Source organism: Brachypodium distachyon, chromosome 5 (assembly GCF_000005505.3).
Source record: "Brachypodium distachyon strain Bd21 chromosome 5, Brachypodium_distachyon_v3.0, whole genome shotgun sequence".
NCBI classification, from domain to species: domain Eukaryota; kingdom Viridiplantae; phylum Streptophyta; class Magnoliopsida; order Poales; family Poaceae; genus Brachypodium; species Brachypodium distachyon.
In genome coordinates this window covers 21,568,767-21,588,540 of record NC_016135.3, presented here as the reverse complement: position 1 = coordinate 21,588,540, position 19,774 = coordinate 21,568,767, and the positions used below count along the sequence as shown (strand labels likewise).

General features: G+C 37.8%; 1 protein-coding gene across 2 annotated transcripts; it reads left to right on the top strand.

The window, feature by feature from the left end:
- The first annotated feature begins 326 nt into the window (after window positions 1-326).
- LOC100832617 (NPC intracellular cholesterol transporter 1) lies at window positions 327-19,743 on the top strand. Of its 2 annotated transcripts, XM_010241960.3 has the most exons (39): window positions 327-665; window positions 2,711-2,763; window positions 3,220-3,319; window positions 3,511-3,618; window positions 4,312-4,428; window positions 4,605-4,755; window positions 5,887-6,134; window positions 6,281-6,466; window positions 6,596-6,651; window positions 6,726-6,843; window positions 7,664-7,747; window positions 7,945-8,037; window positions 8,111-8,212; window positions 8,471-8,536; window positions 8,740-8,835; window positions 8,928-9,035; window positions 10,107-10,220; window positions 10,322-10,408; window positions 11,168-11,296; window positions 11,913-12,111; window positions 12,192-12,338; window positions 12,462-12,505; window positions 12,631-12,714; window positions 13,127-13,195; window positions 13,294-13,370; window positions 13,717-13,786; window positions 14,169-14,318; window positions 14,645-14,716; window positions 14,858-15,002; window positions 15,140-15,204; window positions 15,297-15,362; window positions 15,945-16,038; window positions 17,270-17,306; window positions 17,401-17,458; window positions 18,104-18,214; window positions 18,604-18,671; window positions 18,989-19,055; window positions 19,144-19,212; window positions 19,296-19,743. In XM_010241960.3, the coding sequence occupies exons 1-39, from the start codon at window positions 591-593 to the stop codon at window positions 19,380-19,382; spliced, it is 3,870 nt and encodes a 1,289-aa protein (XP_010240262.1). In that variant the 5' UTR covers window positions 327-590; the 3' UTR covers window positions 19,383-19,743. The 2 variants fall into 2 exon arrangements, with proteins under 2 accessions (XP_010240262.1, XP_010240263.1); XM_010241961.3 differs by lacking the exons at window positions 327-665; window positions 2,711-2,763 and having other exon boundaries at window positions 3,227-3,319; window positions 3,515-3,618.
- Window positions 19,744-19,774: the final 31 nt, after the last annotated feature.

Sequence of the window (19,774 nt, the reverse complement as noted above, 5' to 3'; positions counted from 1 at the left end):
AGAGGTAGCACTATAACCATAACTTGTCTTGGGCTACGCAAATATACGTAGCTAGCGTATTTATTTTTCATTAATTAGTTGTTGACGACAGCATTTTACTACATAGCTGGCTATTTAAAATACAACTAATATACGTACTCCAGCCCCACCCACCAGCTTGGCTCCCAGCGTATCCTGGTCGCTCCAGCTCCACATACGCCCAACGAACTTCTAGACCTTTGTTTCACTGATACGTGGGTCCAAAACCTGACCATATTTTCCTGAACACATGTATCGAGATCTAAAAACCCTTTCAAAAAAGAGAGAGAGAGAGGAACTGGCCGCAAAATCCTCCTTTTTACTCCGTAGTGGTTTTCTCGGCGTGAGGCGGCAGCCGCCACCGCGCAGCGCGCATTCTATCGGCTGATCGGCACTGGCAGGCTGGCAGCTCAGCTCGCCGTTATATATTTCGGTCGTGCGGCTCTCGCTGCAAAAAAGTCCAATCCCCCAAATACTGAACCGCGTCCACCCTTTGTCTCCCACCACCTCTTCCGTTTCGGCATTAATCCGTGCTTCCGCTGCAAGGGATCGAGAGGGAAATCCGAGGGGAGATGGGTCCCGCCGGCCGCCGGCGAGGGGTCACCGGCGGCGCCGTCATCGCCGCCACGGCAGTGGCTCTGGTACAGGTGGGTCTCTCTCTGGTTCGAGTGGGCGTTGCGCCGCCGCCGCCGCCGCCGCTCTCGAGGGGCCAGCCATCAAGGGTCGGGGTCGCTGCACCTCGTGTTTTGGACCGTTTGGTTCGGGTTTGGCCCTGCTTTGCGTTTCCGTTTCAGCACTGTGGTTTATCCCTGTGCGGGCTTGCAAATTTCGTCCCGTCCATGGCGTCATCAGCGCGCAAGTTTTTCACCACCAGTTCGAGTATATTGGGATGCTCAATTTTAGTCTGCAGTACGCTGTGTTTTTACAGTACTACGTCCTCATATTTACTGCGTGCTTTGGTTTACCATTCCTTTGTCGTTAGCCTGAGTCTCTGTGGGATGTTTATTACTATTGGGAATTGGGAGGGTTGGAAGCATCGGACTGGAAATTGCTGCAACACTGCTACTCTGCTAGTTTCTGACATGCGCGGTGTGTTTGGATTGGAGGTCTGAAACCATGTGGTCTCTATTCACTGGTGCCCGCGTGGTTGTTTTCAGTTCTGCTGCTACTGCGTTGGAGAAGCAAATTTAGCTCGTTTGTATTTATTCCGAGTTGTATGTGTTCGATGGGTTTTGTTCGATTTTGGGTTTCTCCATTGGATTGTAGTACGTGGTGATTGCTTTTCTATTCAGAGTTCCGATTCCGTTTTCATATTTAGTCTCGATATGTGTGCAATTGCCTATTGCCGTGTAGATTGGGGACAGAGTTTTACAGGATCAGTATGCCATTCTTAACCGAATTTGGGAATATTTTCACGTTTTGATTGGAAATGTGCTCTTGTTCTGTATACCGTTATATAATTGGGTAGGATCGTTATTTTTGAAATTATAACTGTCAAATTTGGAAGCATTTTGTTTTAATTTGGACTATGTAGAGCTGCAACTGTTTCTCTCTCCAAGTTACGAGAGAGCTATGGCCCAGTTTTGCATGCTGCAAGGTCATTCACAATTTTGCTGAGGCATTTGCCGCTGCACGCTAGAGTCCCTGAGCAGTCTGTTTCCTGAGCAGCAAGGGACGGGCCTGTACAGTTGGGGTTCTGCTGCTGTGTTTTTTTGTTCTTCTTCTTGCCTGTGTTGTTGTTTTGGCGTTTGTTTCTCTTCTTTCTTTTTGTTTGAGGCGTTCATTGTACATTATCATATCAATGGTTTCTTCTTATAAGAACTGACACACATTTGGGTACATGTTCGAGTTTTTTTTCTTCACAATTTGCTATGTTCCCTAGCCCAGCTGAATTTTCACAGGCATTTCAAATATTAACTTTGCGATGTCAAAACTTCAGATTGAATATCGCAATGTTTGTAATTCATTTAGATTTCAAAGGACTTGATGTGGCACATATCTTTTTCCTTCTTTTGAGCATCTGTTTCTGCAGCTTAATTACTCCGTCCCATGTTGTTCTATCGGTTTAGGGGCTTAGCTGTCGAATTCTCATTTGTCAGTTCAATTCTTGGCTGTTAGATCTTTTGAGGTGATCTTGGTTGTTAGATGGCATCTTGTTGATGTACTTGCTTTTGCACTGGCTTTGAACTTCAGCATGGACCTGTAAACAATTCATGCTGTCATAAACTTATAAGTCTTATTTGCACTAATTGTTTTGGTGGTTATACACGAAACTCTAATGATTATTTCCACACATATGGTGGGAGTATAAGTTGCAACAAGGTAGTAATAAATTTCTAACTTCTCAGAAGTCGCTAGGTTGTTGTCTTTGTGGCATCAACATTACTTGTATAGGTGCTCAAAACTGTTGTTTTCATTTTATGTATCTGAAGCCGCTGGATAAAAATACTGTCATGACCCTCCATGGAGGGGCAGATTTTTTTTCCCCGAAAAGGAGAAAGTCCCCCCAGCCTCTGATAGAGGGACTGAAACGAGAACAAGATTATGTAAGAAGCCAATTGCGCAGATGTAGTGTGGTATTCATGCTCGTGGATTTGGACATTTGGTTGCACTTCGATGTGATGCATTTCTTGTATAATCAACATGGTCAGTCCATACTGTTATAACCTTATTTTGTCTTCCTGAGATGCAGATAGTCTTTCTTGTGCCTCCCACAACTGCACAACAATCTGGTGGTACTTCAAGGTAATTTTTCAGGGCAACGTGTTCAATTAACAGGAACTTTTCTTAGATCATCTATGAGTAGCTCCTAAAATAGGTAAAAGTAGAATAGTGCACCCTGGTGCATGTGCTCCTGGGTGATTTTTCGTATGTCCAAGCTTCAGAGAATTCTGAAATAATTTGTGGATGTAAATTATCAGATGATACACATATTTTTCTCAAATTTTGCGTACATCAAGCCAACATATGTACTCACAATTTTTTCAAAACTTTTTAAGAACTTACAGTGTGTTTTGATTATTTGGATGAACTGGGTGCGCTTGCACCAAGGTGCATGAAATCCTATCTCATGAAATAGGCTACTATTTGGTGTATTTAAAATACTTTGGCACTTAATGAGATATTCTGTTCATGGAGCCCTTCACGCTCATATTTTGTAAAGAACCTTTGGTGTTAATTGCGCTGTCTTTGCTACCTTAGGGTAGTACCTGCCGAAGGATACTGTTCCATGTATGGCATTTGTGCACACCGAAGTGACGGGAAGGTCTTAAACTGTGTGAATGCAACAAAAGCTGTTAAGGTGACTGTACAACCCTTGTTTGCTGTTCATTTTGAATATAACATAGCAGGAGAGACTATCCCGATACTTTCCAGTGCTCTTTTTATACAGAAAGCACAATAACAGTGTGCCTTTCTTACTTTTTGCATAAGTTTGTATTATTACACCATTGTGATTTACTTGTTTATCAAGTGCTGTTATTGCTTTTCCAGCCAGACGCTTTATTTTCCACGAGGATCCAAAGTTTGTGCCCCACTATCACCGGTGATGTCTGTTGTACAGTTGATCAGTTTGACACTTTACACCAACAAGTCCAACAGGTAATTGTCCTGACTGTTGGAGGAGAATATGGACTGTTCATCGAACTAGCATATCAATGTGGTCACATCACATATTTATTCGAACACTTAAGTGTTCTCATGCAGTGAATTCAGTTGATAAAGAACGTAGTATACACTGATTGCACTTACTCTATCAACTTGCGTTGATGTTCTGAAGCAATGTTTTGCTGAATTTGTGACAAATGAACTGTGAAACCGCAGCGTATTTTGTTAGTCAGGTGCTGCCTTGTTTGAACATGATGTTCCTACGCACTTATTGAATTATCTCTGCTTAGTTCCTGTTGCACTGATCACTGTCTGAAAAAATATTAGTGATCACTGATGGGTTATTATCAGATTTGTCTTCACTTGTGTCTAGCAGCAAACTACAGCCTCTTTCAACACATTTCTAATTGTTGATTGTTTGTTTTCCTTGGTCTTTGTTGCATTATTTCTTCAGTACTTCTCAGTACGTTATAACGATGTTAACTGGTTACACAATGAGCTCTTAATCTCCCGGCATGCAAACTAAAGATTAATTCCGTCGTACTCTCACATATCATGTTGTCAACTTGATTATTTTTCACATATCAAATGATGTGGCATCTTCTTGGCAATCTCTATTTCAAATTTCTATGTTCAGTCAAAGTAAAGGTCAACTGGTGGTAACTGGTAATTTCAATGCTTTTGCAGGCTGTTCCATTTCTTGTTGGATGCCCAGCTTGCCTGAGAAATTTCTTGAATCTCTTTTGTGAAATGTCTTGTTCTCCGAACCAAAGCCTCTTCATTAACGTGACTTCAGCAAAACAGGTCTGCATTTGCTTACCTTAATTAACTTTTGTCACTATTTTATGGAATTTTTTGATGGGTATTCTCCACATTTTTGTTACATCAGTTAAACCGCCAAACGTATTGAAATGAAATATTCATAGAGTAATTCTCATGCTTAATAACACTAACAAGCTACACTGTTCTGTCATTTTTAGGTTAATAAAACTATGACTGTTGATGGCATAGATTACTATGTAACAAGCAATTATGGTGAAGAGTTATATAGCTCTTGTAAGGATGTGAAGTTTGGCACTCTGAACACACGTGCAATGGATTTTCTCGGTGGGGGTGCTAAAACTTACAAAGGTAAGAGGTTAAACCATTCATTGTAAGATCGTCAATAGAGTAATTGGATAAATGCCTCTACAAGTGATAGTTCAAGAAATACGATTGCACTCAACAGGCATTGAAAAATGCCATTGAGACACCAAGTTTTCCAAAATTCCAGCACCCTCAATAATTTGCTACTTTTGCACCAAAATGTCTCATCATCAGTGACTAAAATCTGTAAAAGCCATCCTTGGGAAGCGGTTGAGTTTGTAAAGTTCTTGGTCCGTGGTTTGGTCTCAGCTACTTGATGCACCCTCTCATCAGATTTGTTCATGGACATGCTAGTAGGATGAATTGCATCAGGTTCAACACAGATGACAACCAGGACGTGATGATGAGGTATGACATCAGAAGCATTCCTAGGATCGTCATCTTCAAGGATGGCAAGGAAAAAGTGATTTGCGTTGTCCCATTTACCACCTTGGCCACAAAGGTGGTGTGGCTTTTGTAAGCTGGCAGCCTAAAGCATGCGGTAACTGTCCAGATAAAACCCAGATTACATACCATACCAGATCTGGGCATCCCTCTCATAATTAAGAGGTTCTTGTGGGCAGGCTAAAGCATGCTTAAGTAGCATTTCTTTCTTCGGTTGTTAAATTGAATTCAGATTGCATAAAGGATTTGCTAGCAATGCTTTGATAATCAAGAGGAAGAAGATGTGGAGGGGAGCGGCATTTTACGAAGCTTATAGTGCTTGCGACGACGTTTTCGCAAGCCTGATGATTGCAGTGTCATTTCTCAAACTGATGAGGCTTGTAGACTGTAGTTTCATGTATCCAATTATCCCAGTTATCAAGATTGCAATTACATTGCCTGCATTATTTTATTGTAGAAACTTGATTTAGTGTTATTAATTACTCCCTCTGTTTCATAATTCTTGTCGAAATATTACATGTATCTAGACGTTTTTTAGGAAGAGATACATCCATTTTGGGGAAAATTTGAGACAAGAATTATGGAACGGAGGGAGTATTATTCTTGCAATCTGGATGGGCTTTGAGCTAGTTTTCAGTTGATAATTATAAGCTTCAGTAGTGGCAGGCTACTAATAGACTATGTAATTCCTATGCACAATGTACCATGATGCCTCCATACTTGATACTGCAGAGTGGTTTACATTCCTTGGGCGTCAGGCAAATCCTAATGAGCCCGGCTCACCTTATCTGATAACATACCGATCTGATTTTGATCAGTCATCGAGGGTGAAGCCTCTAAATGCAACAATCTATTCTTGTGGAGATCCATCTTTAGGCTGTTCATGTGGCGATTGTCCTTCTTCTTCAGTTTGCACAGGATCTTTGTTGCCTCAGTCGAAGACAGTAACCTCCTGTTCAGTTAACATGGTTTCCCTAAAGGTAGCACCTTACTTTTATCTGTTTTTATGGAAAAACTCAGAGCCGAGTTAAGTCTTATTCATTCCAAACTTGCATCAATCTTTTCCTTGTTGATTGTTTCCTTTATTGTGTACCCTTAACTGTTATTCATTTTTATTTATGCACAGGCCGAATGCTTGGACTTTTCATTAGTGATTGTGTACCTTGCGTTGCTATGTGCAATTTTATTATGGGGCTTGTTATACAGAAGACGAGGAAGAACTGGCTTCTCCTCACAAACAAAAACACCAAAGAATTCTGAAGATAAGTTGCATTCAAACAACAATGACAATGTTCCTGATAACCATGTTCAGGTTCTTTTCTTCCAAATCTTTGAAAGACGAGTTTGCTTGCTCAGTGAGATTATTTTTGGTTCTGTCTAACATTACCCTCTAGTGTTCAATATTTAATATGATTCTCTGGTTAATTTTTGTTTATATCAGGTGCCCGAAGCTACATCATCTTCTGTTGTCCAAACTTACATGTCGACTTTCTTTAGGTTGAATTCTGTCTCCTGTTGTATTTAGATCAGTGGTGTTTGCCTATTGTGTTAATCTGTTCAGAGTATTGCAGGAGGCATGGAATTTTTGTTACTAGACATCCTCTTCTTGTGTTATTCGCATCCATACTTGTCCCTGTCATATTATGCATTGGTCTTATTCGTTTCAAGGTTGAGACACGGCCAGAAAAGGTACTTAACTTATCGCTATACTAATGTCACCATATCATCTTATCATAGCAACAGTTCTTTTACTGTTGCTGAAATTTCTACAATTGTTCATAATTAGGAGAAATTTGAGTTTATATGATTGAAAACTATAGTTAATATCTTGACCTGTATTGAGATTAATTACTTTAGTGAGTTTCATGCAGATACTAGACATTCTCTTACAACTCATAAATAATCTTCAATCTGAAGCATACAAAATGATAAACATGCAAACCCATGCATAATTAGATTGTTTAGTCACAAATAAAATAAAAATAACAAATACACTGATGACTGATGATGTACATTTAGAACATTTCTTGTTCTTTTTCTTGGTGGTGGCATTTTCTTTCATCGATTTGGACTAATATGGTGTTCTCTATCCTCCCTGCTTATGGCCATATCAATAACTTTCCCAAAGTATGTTGGAAAAATTTGTCCTGGCAAAGTAGCTGATGAATATTTAGAAAAAAGAGGCATCAGCAAAAGTAAATAAATGTTGGAGAGAAAATCTTAAAAATTAAAGCGTTTACATCTTTAGCTGTCTTAAGATGGGATTATCCTTAAGGTTATAACTTTGATGGTGGTGTTACTTGTCAGCATTTATAGAAACAGATCCAGTATTTATTGTTGCTTCCCATTGGATGAATGGTTTGATTTAGAAGAAGTCAGAGCAGCGGCAATTATAAACCACAAGATAAATTAACATTTTAAACCCCAGATGTTCAGTGTGTATTTTCCAGGAATTTGTGATGCATTTACATTTCAGAGGTATTCTGTCTAATTCATTTTCTTTTTGCAGCTCTGGGTTAGTCCTGGAAGTCGGGCTGCCGATGAAAAGCAATATTTTGACAGTCATCTTGCACCATTTTATAGGATTGAGCAGGTTTTTTCAGTTCTCATGACTTTCTTATTGTTCAACTATGTGAATGTTTACGCATTGTAATAAACTTAGTTCCAACGTATCAACCAACTATTTTTAAGGTGTTGATGTTAACATGTTCCTACCCGTGGCTTTCTTTGTCCTGTTTTACATTCGAAGACGACTATTCGTAGTAAATTATGTTACTATTGTAACTGCAGCTTGTATTAGCCACTTCTGCATCTGACCAGTCTGAAGCTCCTACGATAGTAAATGAGAACAATATGAAATTGCTATTTCAAATTCAGAACAAGGTATCAAGCCCAGTCATGTCAATTTTGCACTGCACCTACTTTGTGGTTCTAATGTCTCATTTTAATTGCATAGGTTGATGATCTACGTGCAAATTATTCTGGATCGACAGTATCCCTTGCTGACATCTGCCTAAAACCACTCAGTACAGACTGCGCTACTCAAAGTGTTTTGCAGGTGATGATTTAGTAGTGTCTAGTCTGGATACTGAAACTAATTACTCCCTCCGACCGGTATTACTTGTCTCAAATTTGCCCAAATACGGATGTATCTATGTGCAAAAGGTGCCTATATACATGTGATATTTCGACAAGTAATTCCGACCGGAGGGAGTAACATATTTTCTCTAGAATATATAAAATCCTTTCTATTGATATACACCTTGGTATGGTTACTTCCATGCAATTATATTAAATTCATGGTTTAATGTTGCAGTATTTCCAGCTGGATCGAAAAAAGTATGATGATTCAGGTATAGACCATGCTAAATTTTGTTTTCAGGTAAATCTTCACAGTTGAAATCTCCTTTGAGTCATTTTTTTACTGGAAGTTATGTTGATTATGTTACCTTTTCTACCGCAACGTAGACCTTTGTAAACTATTGACGAACTAGATCACATTGAAAACTGAATATCAGGATACTGGTTAGTTTTGTCAACTGGTGTATGTATCGAACACCTAACAATATATCTGCTATTTTACAGCATTACAGTTCTGAAGAGACATGCTTGAGCACTTTTCAATCACCTATCGATCCTAGTACGATATTAGGTGGTTTTCCAGGAAGCAATTTTTCTGAGGTAAAATGCTACACCTTCATGATCTAATTTTTTTTGCTGATTCCATATTCTGATATCCTATTTTTCCTTGTTAACGTACTATTGCTTGGCAGGCTTCTGCATTCATAATAACGTATCCTGTGAACAACAAGGTCGAGACAACAGGACAAGAGAATGGAAAAGCTGTGGCTTGGGAAAGGGCATATATTAATCTTGTAAAGGTTGGGAATTCTCACTCAATTTCTAAGCTTATGTGCTCTCTTTTTTGGTAATAATGAGCTTGTGTACCCAGCAAGCAGTTTACAGTTAGAAGTCCACCATTAATTGATACCTGCTCTATACAAGTTATTTCTCGAACATTTATTTTTAGAGGTTTGCTTTGATGCACCTTTTTATTATGACTTTTGGTCCAGCTCAATTTTTGAGATTAAAACTTGCCTCTTTAGTTCTAGAGGACAGTATAGTCTATTTCACATAGTAGGATTACTTCACCCTATGGAAACTTGCCCATAATTTAGGCCCAAATTGGTTAACTTGGGTTCATCCCACTCATTCATCTTCCCCAAATTGCCGATCTCCGCCGCCTCCAAAATCCTCCAAACTGTCGGAGCAAACCAAGAATGTTGACATTGCTTGTTTGTGACTTCTCCACCCATGTTTATCTGAAGAAGCAATGCAAATGCTCTTTGTTCGCATCCTTCTACATGTATTCAACTTCATCGATTAAACTCGACGTGCAAAGGGGTAAGCCACCCCCCAGGCATTTGCATTAAGAAGAGGAAGATACATAATTTTTAAAATAAACTAAGGATGGCGTTTGTGCATTCTAACTGATTAATGGGATTATCTCCCTGAGACATGCGCTGCACTCCTGCATGTACTGTAACCATGAACACCTTGAGGATCTGGTATACCTGGGATCTATGACAGGCCTCGTTTGAGGTAGCCACTAGCCAGTAGGTCCTAATTACCCATCTAATGTTGATTAGTGTTATATAATCAGCATCCTTTTTAAGTGGGGTTCAAGTGCTCTGTACCGAAGCAACTCATATTTTTAAGCAGTTCCCATGACACATGTCAGTACTCTCCCACTGCCCCTGCTTAAAGAATGAAATATCTTTGAAGTGTCCAGCATTTATTCTTCCTGAGATCACCTTTACTATTTCCTGTAGAGTTTCTTATCTACAGTGTTTTGCAACTTCTCATATGAACCCTACAATCGTTGCAATTTATATATTTAACTTGTGCAGAAACTTACATCTGATGACTTTTGAGATTTTTTGTTTTTGCAGGACGAAATACTGCCAATGGTATTAGCACAGAATCTAACGTTGTCCTTCTCATCTGAGAGCTCTATCCAAGATGAATTAAACAGAGAAAGTACAGCTGATGCAATTACAATAGTGGTAGATATATATCATATATGCAAACTCTTACTCATCTGTTTGCAGAATTCCCTGTTTGCCTACATATTCTGATGTTTATTTGTTCCTTTGATTGAAACCAGATAAGCTATATTGTGATGTTTGCATACATATCATTCACACTTGGTGATCGTCCTTCTCGCTTGTGGTCATTACTTGTTTCATCAAAGGTATGAATATGCTAATCAATGATGGGAAGATCCTTTATATGCCACTCCTTATCTTCAAAAATATTTAATTTGTGACTGACAGTGTGAATCTGGGTGCCAGGTTATAACATGGATAAACTTATGCTGTACATTCAATGGAATTCGTTATTTTACTAAATTTATCAGTAGATTTCACAATTTAATACAACTCATGAAATGCAAGATAACTGTAAAAAAAAATAAGAAAAAAGAAGGCATGGCAAAAAAAAAGAAATTACAAGCATAAAAGCTGCATATACCCTGTCTTCATAATAGAGGGCTTCGGACTTTCACACTCTCCGACATGTAACTTTGACTCTGACCATTACTTTTTTAATGAATAGATAGATAAAATATTAGAAAATACAGAATATTTATATGTAAAACTATGTTTTGATGACAGAGCTAGTTTCATATTCATTCACTGTCAACAATTTTTTGTTTGTTAGTTTTAAAAGATTTAGAAGTTTACCTGCACAGTCTAAAATGTCATCTATTTTGGAATGGAGGTAGTAAGCTGCCGCAGTTATTTATTTAATACATTATAGGGCCCTCCGCTGCTGTTCTGCAAAAGCCGGCTAAAAAGTTCTGAGAAGAAATTCATCTTTGGTTCATATAATAGTTTGATCTCCAGTTTTTTTTTCCAGAGATAATTTATCCATTAGATACCAGAAGTATTTTTATTCTAACTATGTCAAATATGTCTTGCAATATGGTTCATTGGTAAGATAAATTTTGCAGGTACTTCTTGGCTTATCTGGAGTTGTCCTGGTGATGCTTTCAGTTTTAGGATCAATTGGATTCTTTAGTGCTATTGGAATGAAGTCAACTCTAATCATAATGGAAGTAATTCCTTTTCTTGTGCTTGCAGTAAGTCTTCTGTCTCTAGCTTTTCTCTTCTTCAATCCAATCACACTTTTCTGACACTCTTTTTATTTGCTACATTAAGAAAACAAAGAATATCATTATACATTGCTGTTTGACACATTTGAGTTGTAACATAGCTTCTTCATGTTGATTATCAAACTATCTTTGCTAAAGATTGGTTTTCTGTGGCACCTTCATATTGTTTAATCCTTGTTGTGCACTTGACGCTTTGTAATGTGTGCTTTCCCCACATATATAAACTCACTTAGTGCCTATATTGCATCGCCTGACATTCTTCTCGAACACACCTAGCATCATGTCATTTTGATTAAGGAGAAGGTGCTAAGATAGCACAAAGTACAAACCAACTGCAGCAAAACAAAATAAGGCAAAGAAAATAAGGAAAAGAGTTAAGCTACAAGGCAAAAAACAAGGCTATGCTACAACAAAACTGCATTGCCTATATATATATATATTCTGGCTGCATTCACCATATTAGCCATTTTTCTGCAAGGGAGATTGATCAATACTGCTACTTCATTTTATCTGCCCTTTGTTCAAAAGATACATGTTCTAATCACTCTGCAACTAGATGAAACTGACAGATGTGACTTTTTAGGTTGGTGTGGACAACATGTGTATCCTTGTGCATGCTGTCAAGCGCCAACCATATGGGTTGGTATTGGAAGAACGTGTAAGTAACGCATTGGTGGAAGTTGGACCATCCATTACATTAGCCAGTTTGGCTGAAGTTTTAGCTTTTGCTGTCAGTGCAATCAATCCAATGCCTGCCACCAGAGTATTTTCCATATTTGCTGGTTGGTTTTTTTTACCTTTCCTTTCTTCCATCCATAATTGGCTCTTCCTGTTGGAGTTTCCAATCGACTGTTTTGAACAGCAATGGCAGTTCTTCTGGATTTCCTTCTCCAAGTGACAGCCTTCGTAGCCCTTATTGTACTTGATTTTAGGAGGGCTGAAGATGGCAGGATTGATTGTGTCCCTTGTGCAAGACTTACTTCTAGTACGGATACTGTCGCTGGCGATGGTAAGCGTCCAAATTAAATTCTGCGTATGCTTTCCAAAAAGGAAGGCTAGAAGCTATATCAAATGCTTGGTCATTTTGGCTCATCTCTAATGGTTTCCCTTTTTAACGTCTTCCAAAATTAAGGTTCCCCCCATCAGGGGCCTCACTTGGTTGCACGATATATGAAGGTAAACATTTAGACTTCATTTACCAGAGCAACCATTGTTCTGGTTTTCAATGATATTCATGTTTTAGGTTCTCAAGATTTTATTGTGTCTTCATTTATAACTTAAGGTGCTCTGTTTTGATGTAGGACATTCATGGACCAATTCTTGGCTATCGGGCAGTGAAGTTTATTGTGATTGCTGCATTTGTAGGATTAGCATTTGCAAGCATTGTAAGTGCCTGTATTTTTACATGCAGAACATCATGTTTATTAGCTTCTACCAACAGGTTTACATCTGGTGAACATATCAGTCTGTTAAGTACAGGACAAGTCTAGTTTTTTCATTGAAGTACTCTGGTGGAACAGAGACCATCAACTTAGTGTTCTGTCTATTTCTTATGTTATAAATCTTGATGGCAATCAATATGGAATCAGATGCGTATTTCTTACAGTAAGGTAGTTTTGCTCTTGTCTAGTCACATGTTTCAACTCCAGTAGTTGACTAATGCAAATTTGGACTGAATGATTAAATTAGAAATAAAATGCTTACGTTTTTCTCTTTTGACTTTTGAGAGATACCCTCGCTTGCATTTTTATTTTTTGACAAAAATGTTATGTTAAGTGCTTCGTTTGTTCTAATTAGGCAATGACTACTAGACTGCAACCAGGGTTGGAACAGCAAATCGTTCTTCCGCGAAATTCTTATTTACAGGTTTACTGTCACTTGCATTTTTGGTTTCTTAAACCTTAATTGCTTCTCTAGGTACCTTCCAGTTTCCTTTAGGATCATGCTCACTGTAATATTTACAGGGTTATTTTAATGACCTAGAGAAGTACATGAAAGTTGGACCACCACTATATTTTGTTGTGAAGGACTTCAATTACAGGTAAAACTAGTTGTTAAATAGTTGTGCTATTTTTTCTGTATGCTTTAAAGAAGAAGAGGAAAATCATGTGACACACAAGTTCTTCTACACTGGGAAACAAAAAAGTGCTGAATATTTGTGGACGCGTCATTGTGCTTTATTACCTTACATCCAGCACAATTCTTGTCTTCAGGTTGTTCTGGATACAGCAAAAGTTAATAAATGAACCAAGTTTCTCATGTTTCTGGGTGATCTGTTACTGTTGCAGTGTTGCCTTTAGAAAGATGCTATTTACTTGAGCTCTTCTGAGTTGCACACTTAACTGAAATAATAAAACTTGATTTCTGATGTGTTACACTGTTTCCAGCTCTGCGTCGGAAAACACTAATCAGATATGTTCGATCAACCAGTGTAATTCAAACTCTCTTTCGAATGAGGTATAAAACTTGTTCTGTCTTTTATCAATGTATTTTTCCTGTAATATTCAGCTCAAAATGATTGAATTGCTAGCTCAATTTAGTAATAAAATACATTTAAAATGAGCTTCCTTATTACAAGTCAGCTCCTGATGTAACTCAAGTGATGCCATATTGATAAGCATGTACTCCCTCCGTCCCATATTAAGTGTCGCAACTTTGTCTAGATATGCATGTATCTAGACGTGTTTTAGTGTGTAAATACATGCATATCTAGACAAAGTTGTTACACTTAATATGGGACGGAGGGAGTACTAGATAGAAAGACAATCTTTATCATTTATTGATAACACTGCACCCATTTAACATGGTGGTTGCATTCATACTAACATTGTGGTTGCAGATAGCAAGACAATCTTTATCTCCCGAGACAAGTTACATAGCAAAACCTGCTGCTTCATGGCTTGATGACTTCCTAGTATGGATGTCTCCTGAAGCATTTGGATGCTGTCGAAAATTTGTTAATGGAAACTATTGCCCTCCAGATGATCAGGTTCAGAACTTATCTCTGAATTCTTTTGAGGCTGTAACTCATTTGTGCTATATATTTATTAGTCAGAAAAAACAACCAATTCTTGTCCAAAGCAGTGGGTATTTCCCTCTCTGGGAGAAACAGAAACACTTAATACGAGTACTAGCTAAGAAAATATTACTCCCTCTGATCCTAAATTCTTGACTCAAATTTGACAAAATATGGATGTATCTATTCTTAAAAGGCGTCTAGATACATGTAATATTTCGGCAACAATTTAGGATCGGAGGGAGTAACTGTTTACTGTTGGCGATTTGGTTAGTGACACTTGAATTTCTACTCTGCAGCCTCCTTGCTGTCAACTTGATCAAGATTCAGGTTCATGCAGTCCAAATGGATCCTGCAATAATTGCACAACGGTACTGCTATTGAATTGTGACCTTCATTCCTTTTAGCATATTAATCAATTTGAGACCGTTTCATTCTGCACTTTTTTTGCCGTATTACTTGTTATGGGTAAATAGCATATCTCCAACCTACTTGTTATGCTTTTGTCTCAGTGCTTCTTACATTCTGACCTGCAAAACGGGCGTCCATCGACAACACAATTTAGAGAGAAACTTCCATGGTTTCTGGATGCACTTCCATCAAGTGATTGTTCTAAAGGGGGCAAAGGAGCTTATTCTACAAGTTTGAACCTCAGTGGTATGTAGTGCTGGTGCACATTCATGTTATCATGCTGCCTTTGAAATTGCAAATATTTATAATGTGAATACATTTTAATCAATTGAAATTTAATATTATATTCCCATACTTTATTTGGAAACTCTCTTTTTTGTCAGGTTATGAAAGTGGCATCATACAAGCGTCAGCATTCCGTACATATCATACTCCCCTTAATAAGCAGGTAATGGATTAGCATGCAGCCCATCATAATTTTCACTATTTTCCTTTCCAACATTGTAAAGTTCAAGTAATATTGATACTGTCTTCTTCTAGACTGACTATGTTAACTCACTAAGAGCTGCTCGGGACTTCAGTTCTCAAGTGTCCAAAGATTTACAGGTACTTTTCCTGCAAACATTTTGTAGAAGCAGATGGTCTTAAATTATCAGTTGATGTATGAAAAGTATTAAAAATATCTTAGTGGACGAGCTGTTTCCAAATGTAAAAAAGTTGTAGAACTAGCTACAGGATGTAATCACTAACCACTAAGTGTTACTGTTGTTAAGTAGCTTCTCCTGTGACCTACAAAAAATAGATTCAACATTTTTCACTCTTAGTCATTATAATATACATTAAACTAAATGAAACCAGTGGATTTACTCTGTGGATGAAAATTGAAGAGTTCAGCACCTCAGATGATTCTACCAGTGGTCTAAGATTATTGCAAGTAACTAGCCAGTACATGCTAAATTGCTGATTATTTTGGCTTTCTACTGAACACCTTATCCCTAGATGTTAACATAAATGTTAGAGGTTGCTAGCTATTTAAAGATAGGCAAGTTTGTGCAAGCTTTGCCTTTTCAGAGCAGGTTTATGATAATAGTAACAGCTCTACATTTCCTAGTGATTATTCTTATCTTTTGTAGTTATGGCTAGATTATATTTGTCTAACAAAGTCCTTGATATATCTTGGTTGTACAGATGCAAATTTTCCCATATTCCGTGTTCTATATATTTTTTGAGCAATATCTCGGCATATGGAAGACAGCTATCATGCATATATGTGTTTGCCTTGGTTAGTTATTTCTTATCACATTCATAGTTTGTTAGATTCATTGGTATATTCTTATGTTATAGTTCTAACAGGGTTCTTATTTATTATGTGTGAGCATTTTTCATGGTATCAGAGAGAATTATTATACTCTTTCCTAGAATGAGTGTGCGACATTTTCTTTTAAATTAGCTTGATTCTTGTTAGGGGCTGAAAACTTTAGGGGAGGTCCTGATAGGAGATAGTGCAGCTTGGTTATTTTTAATATGTTTGCAAGAATTGGCTCACTAGATTGCACTGAAGAACCAAAAAATTGATGAGTGCTAGATGGTAAACTGATTTTATCAGCTGGAATTGGCATTAGAAAGCAGGCATTTAGTGAACAGATTTATATACATAAGTTAGTCAGAGTTAGCGGCTGTTTTTAATGACACAAAAGTTTTGCTGGGATCCGCTGAGTTCCCAGCTTAATTGGACTTTGCGAATTCTCAGCCATGTATTGAACTGCTGCCTTGGCAACATTTCTACTGCACTAGACCAGTTACCAGTAGAAATCTGTGCCAACTTCCTACCTGAACGTTTTGTCATCATTTCAGTTCCTGGAGTTTCAACAGTGATACCCACTGTGAAACTTGAATGCATATTTTATCCCCCAAATAATGAAAAAAAGATTTAATATGGTTCATCTGAATTTAAACCCAGATGGGAACTAACTTGGAGCTTTGATGCTCTATGCTCCAGACATGCTATTTAGAAACTTTAGCTATCCATGAACAATAAAGGAATCATGCTTCTGCCATACAATCCTTTGGAATTAATAGCTGAATATTATCAGGTGGAGCTAGGCCTATAGCCAGGGTACCAAGGGGCTGGCATTAAGTTATGTTCCAAAACCATTGAGATAAGTTAGGGAGTCAGAATTAGGAAGAATGATTGGATGACTTAGAATTATGAAAGATTTGTTTGAATTGGGTTCTATCTTGAGTTGGAAGTCCTCTATACAAGCAAGCAAGATTTATTTTATGAAGATCAATCAAGAAGTTAGTTCTAGTTGCCTTCGGCTGTGCATTGCTGATCTACCGGTGCTATAATCATGGCAGCTGTATTGCAGTCACCGCTGTCCGCTGCCAGGACCACCTACCAATCGTAACCAAAACCTTAACAGATAAAATAATGGCAAACATAATAATTTGCTTAGTTCATAATGTTTCTACTTTCATTTGATACATTTCATTGGTATGTAAAACAATAACAGGTACAGTATTTGTTGTTTGCTTCCTACTCACTAGCAGGTCAGTAACACCTTTCAGAAACTCGGCGCTAACTATTTTCGGTTGCTCTTCGACTGGCTAAATCGTAATGATCTGTTATCTCTTTCATTTTCAGTTTGTGGGCTTCGGCGATCATTTTAGTTGTTTTGGCCATGATAGTCCTGGATCTGATGGTATGTTTAGCCCTCTTCTGTCCAAGATCAAATACAATATATTTTCAAATTCCACGGCCTCTAATGAACATAAAGGGTATATATGTTTGAATATGAGTGGTTGCCAAGTAGGACCATATATCAGCTACTACCTCTTTTCATAAATATAAGATGTTCTAGCTTTGATCTAAGTCAAACTTCTTAAAGTTTTACCAAGTTTATAGAAAAATGTACTAATATCTACAATGTCAAATAAGTATAGTGGTAGATATATATCATGACAGATTTAATATAACTATTTTAGAGTTGTAGATGTTGGTAGATTCTTCTATAAACCTGGTCAAAATTTAAGAAGTTTGACTTGAGACAAAGCTAGAACATCATATATTTAGGAATGGAGGGAGTAGCTTATTAGCTAAAATATTTAGGATTTGTTCATCTATTGGTGAAAGCAGTTGGCTTAATTGTGCCGAAGCATACAAACATTTTTACAAAACCTTCAATGTTAAGGATTTACAGCACAATTTGAGTCTTTAGCAATGATACTGCTTATTGTAGCTTTGCTGTATTTTCTACAATTGTTCTAGAAATTTGATCTTCAGCGTATAACTGTTTGTTATAATTTTCATTATCATGGGATAACAGTTTCTTCCAAACTTTTGGCAGGGTGTGATGGCTGTCCTTGGCATTCAGCTCAATGCAATTTCTATCGTAAACCTTGTTATGTCAATAGGAATTGCTGTTGAATTCTGTGTTCATATCACACATGCCTTTATGGTAGGTACATTATACATTTGGAAATGCCAGATCAGTTTGAAATCCTTCGGTTTAGCTGAGTTTTGTGATTGTTGCTTTAGACTCTTGGAGATAGCATTACTGTGCATTTCTGAATAGTTATATACTCCCTCCGTCCAACAAAGGATGTCTCAACTTTGACTAAATTTGAATGCATCTATACACTAAGTCATGTCTAGATATTCCAAATTTTGACAAACTTGAGACATATTTTGTTGGACGGAGGGAGTATTTTCTTTATGTCCAGTAATGAAGACCATAGAAATAAGGTCTGATTTATTGCTACTTTTCGACAATTATATTTTTCGTTTATCTTGGTTGTTGTTTTCCATATCATTCCTACACCCTTCATATTGCCTTTCAATATACAGATAGGCATTGGGGATAGAGAAAACCGTGCAAGGCATGCTCTATCAACGATAGGTGCTTCTGTATTCAGGTTAGCCTCATCATTGTTTACATAATTAGGAATTAGCATTGAATAAGAAAATAGGAAGATCATCTGAATACAGTCACTTGCAGCTTATCCTTGATTGCTCGTGATATATACATGTGACTTAGTTAGTGTTACATGTAAGCACTTAACTGTTTCATTTAAATGTTCATTCCACATTAGAAAAATTCTGAATGCTATAACTATACTTGCTACTGAAGTCCAGTTGCAGTTATTAGCCATCTTTCCACATTGATTTTTGTACAGTTGTGGTGTTTACAAATTTATACTACCTTGGCTTGACTCCCGTATTGATTTTTCAGTGGAATCACCTTGACCAAACTTGTGGGGGTTATTGTCCTACGTTTTGCAAAGTCTGAAGTTTTTGTGGTACCTCCATCTTAACCCGCACTTCTTAAGCTCTTATCTCTGCATGAGCTTAGCTTGAAGCGCCTTTGTTTAATCCAAATGGCTGCAGGTGTATTACTTCCAAATGTACCTGGCGCTTGTACTCATTGGCTTTCTGCACGGGCTTATATTCCTACCGGTTAGCATTTTGATCATTTACCATCTCCTAATTGTCTCGCACATTCCCATGAGTTCTCACCCTAAAATTGGTGAATATTTCAGGTTGTGTTGAGTCTGTGTGGCCCTCCTCAAAAAACCATGAAACCAATTGAACAAAGTCAGACTCCGCCTTCAAATGGGCAAACCTGATAGCTAAACATTTAGGATGTTTGCAAAGCATTTCCATGTACATATCCATCTCACCGCGTGCAGGAGGAACAGCGAGGAGTACACCATTTCTAGAGGCGGAAGCAATCTTTATAGATTCATAGAATAGGTTGTGCATTAGTTAAGCTCAGTTACAGAACTAGATTCGTTGGTGTCGGCATGTGGAGAAGGAAGTGTGAGTTGAGTATGTAGATCAGTGTAGCTTGTGTTTATTACAGTTCAGCTGGTGGTTTGTATCTGTTCAATGCGTGAATCCAAGTGCCAACGTTTGGTAGTACTATATCGTTTGAATTGGTTTGCGCTGTGCATTTGCAAGAGGCATTTTTGCAGAGAGGTTATATTCTGTACTTGGCGTTGCTCAACCGAGAGTAGTT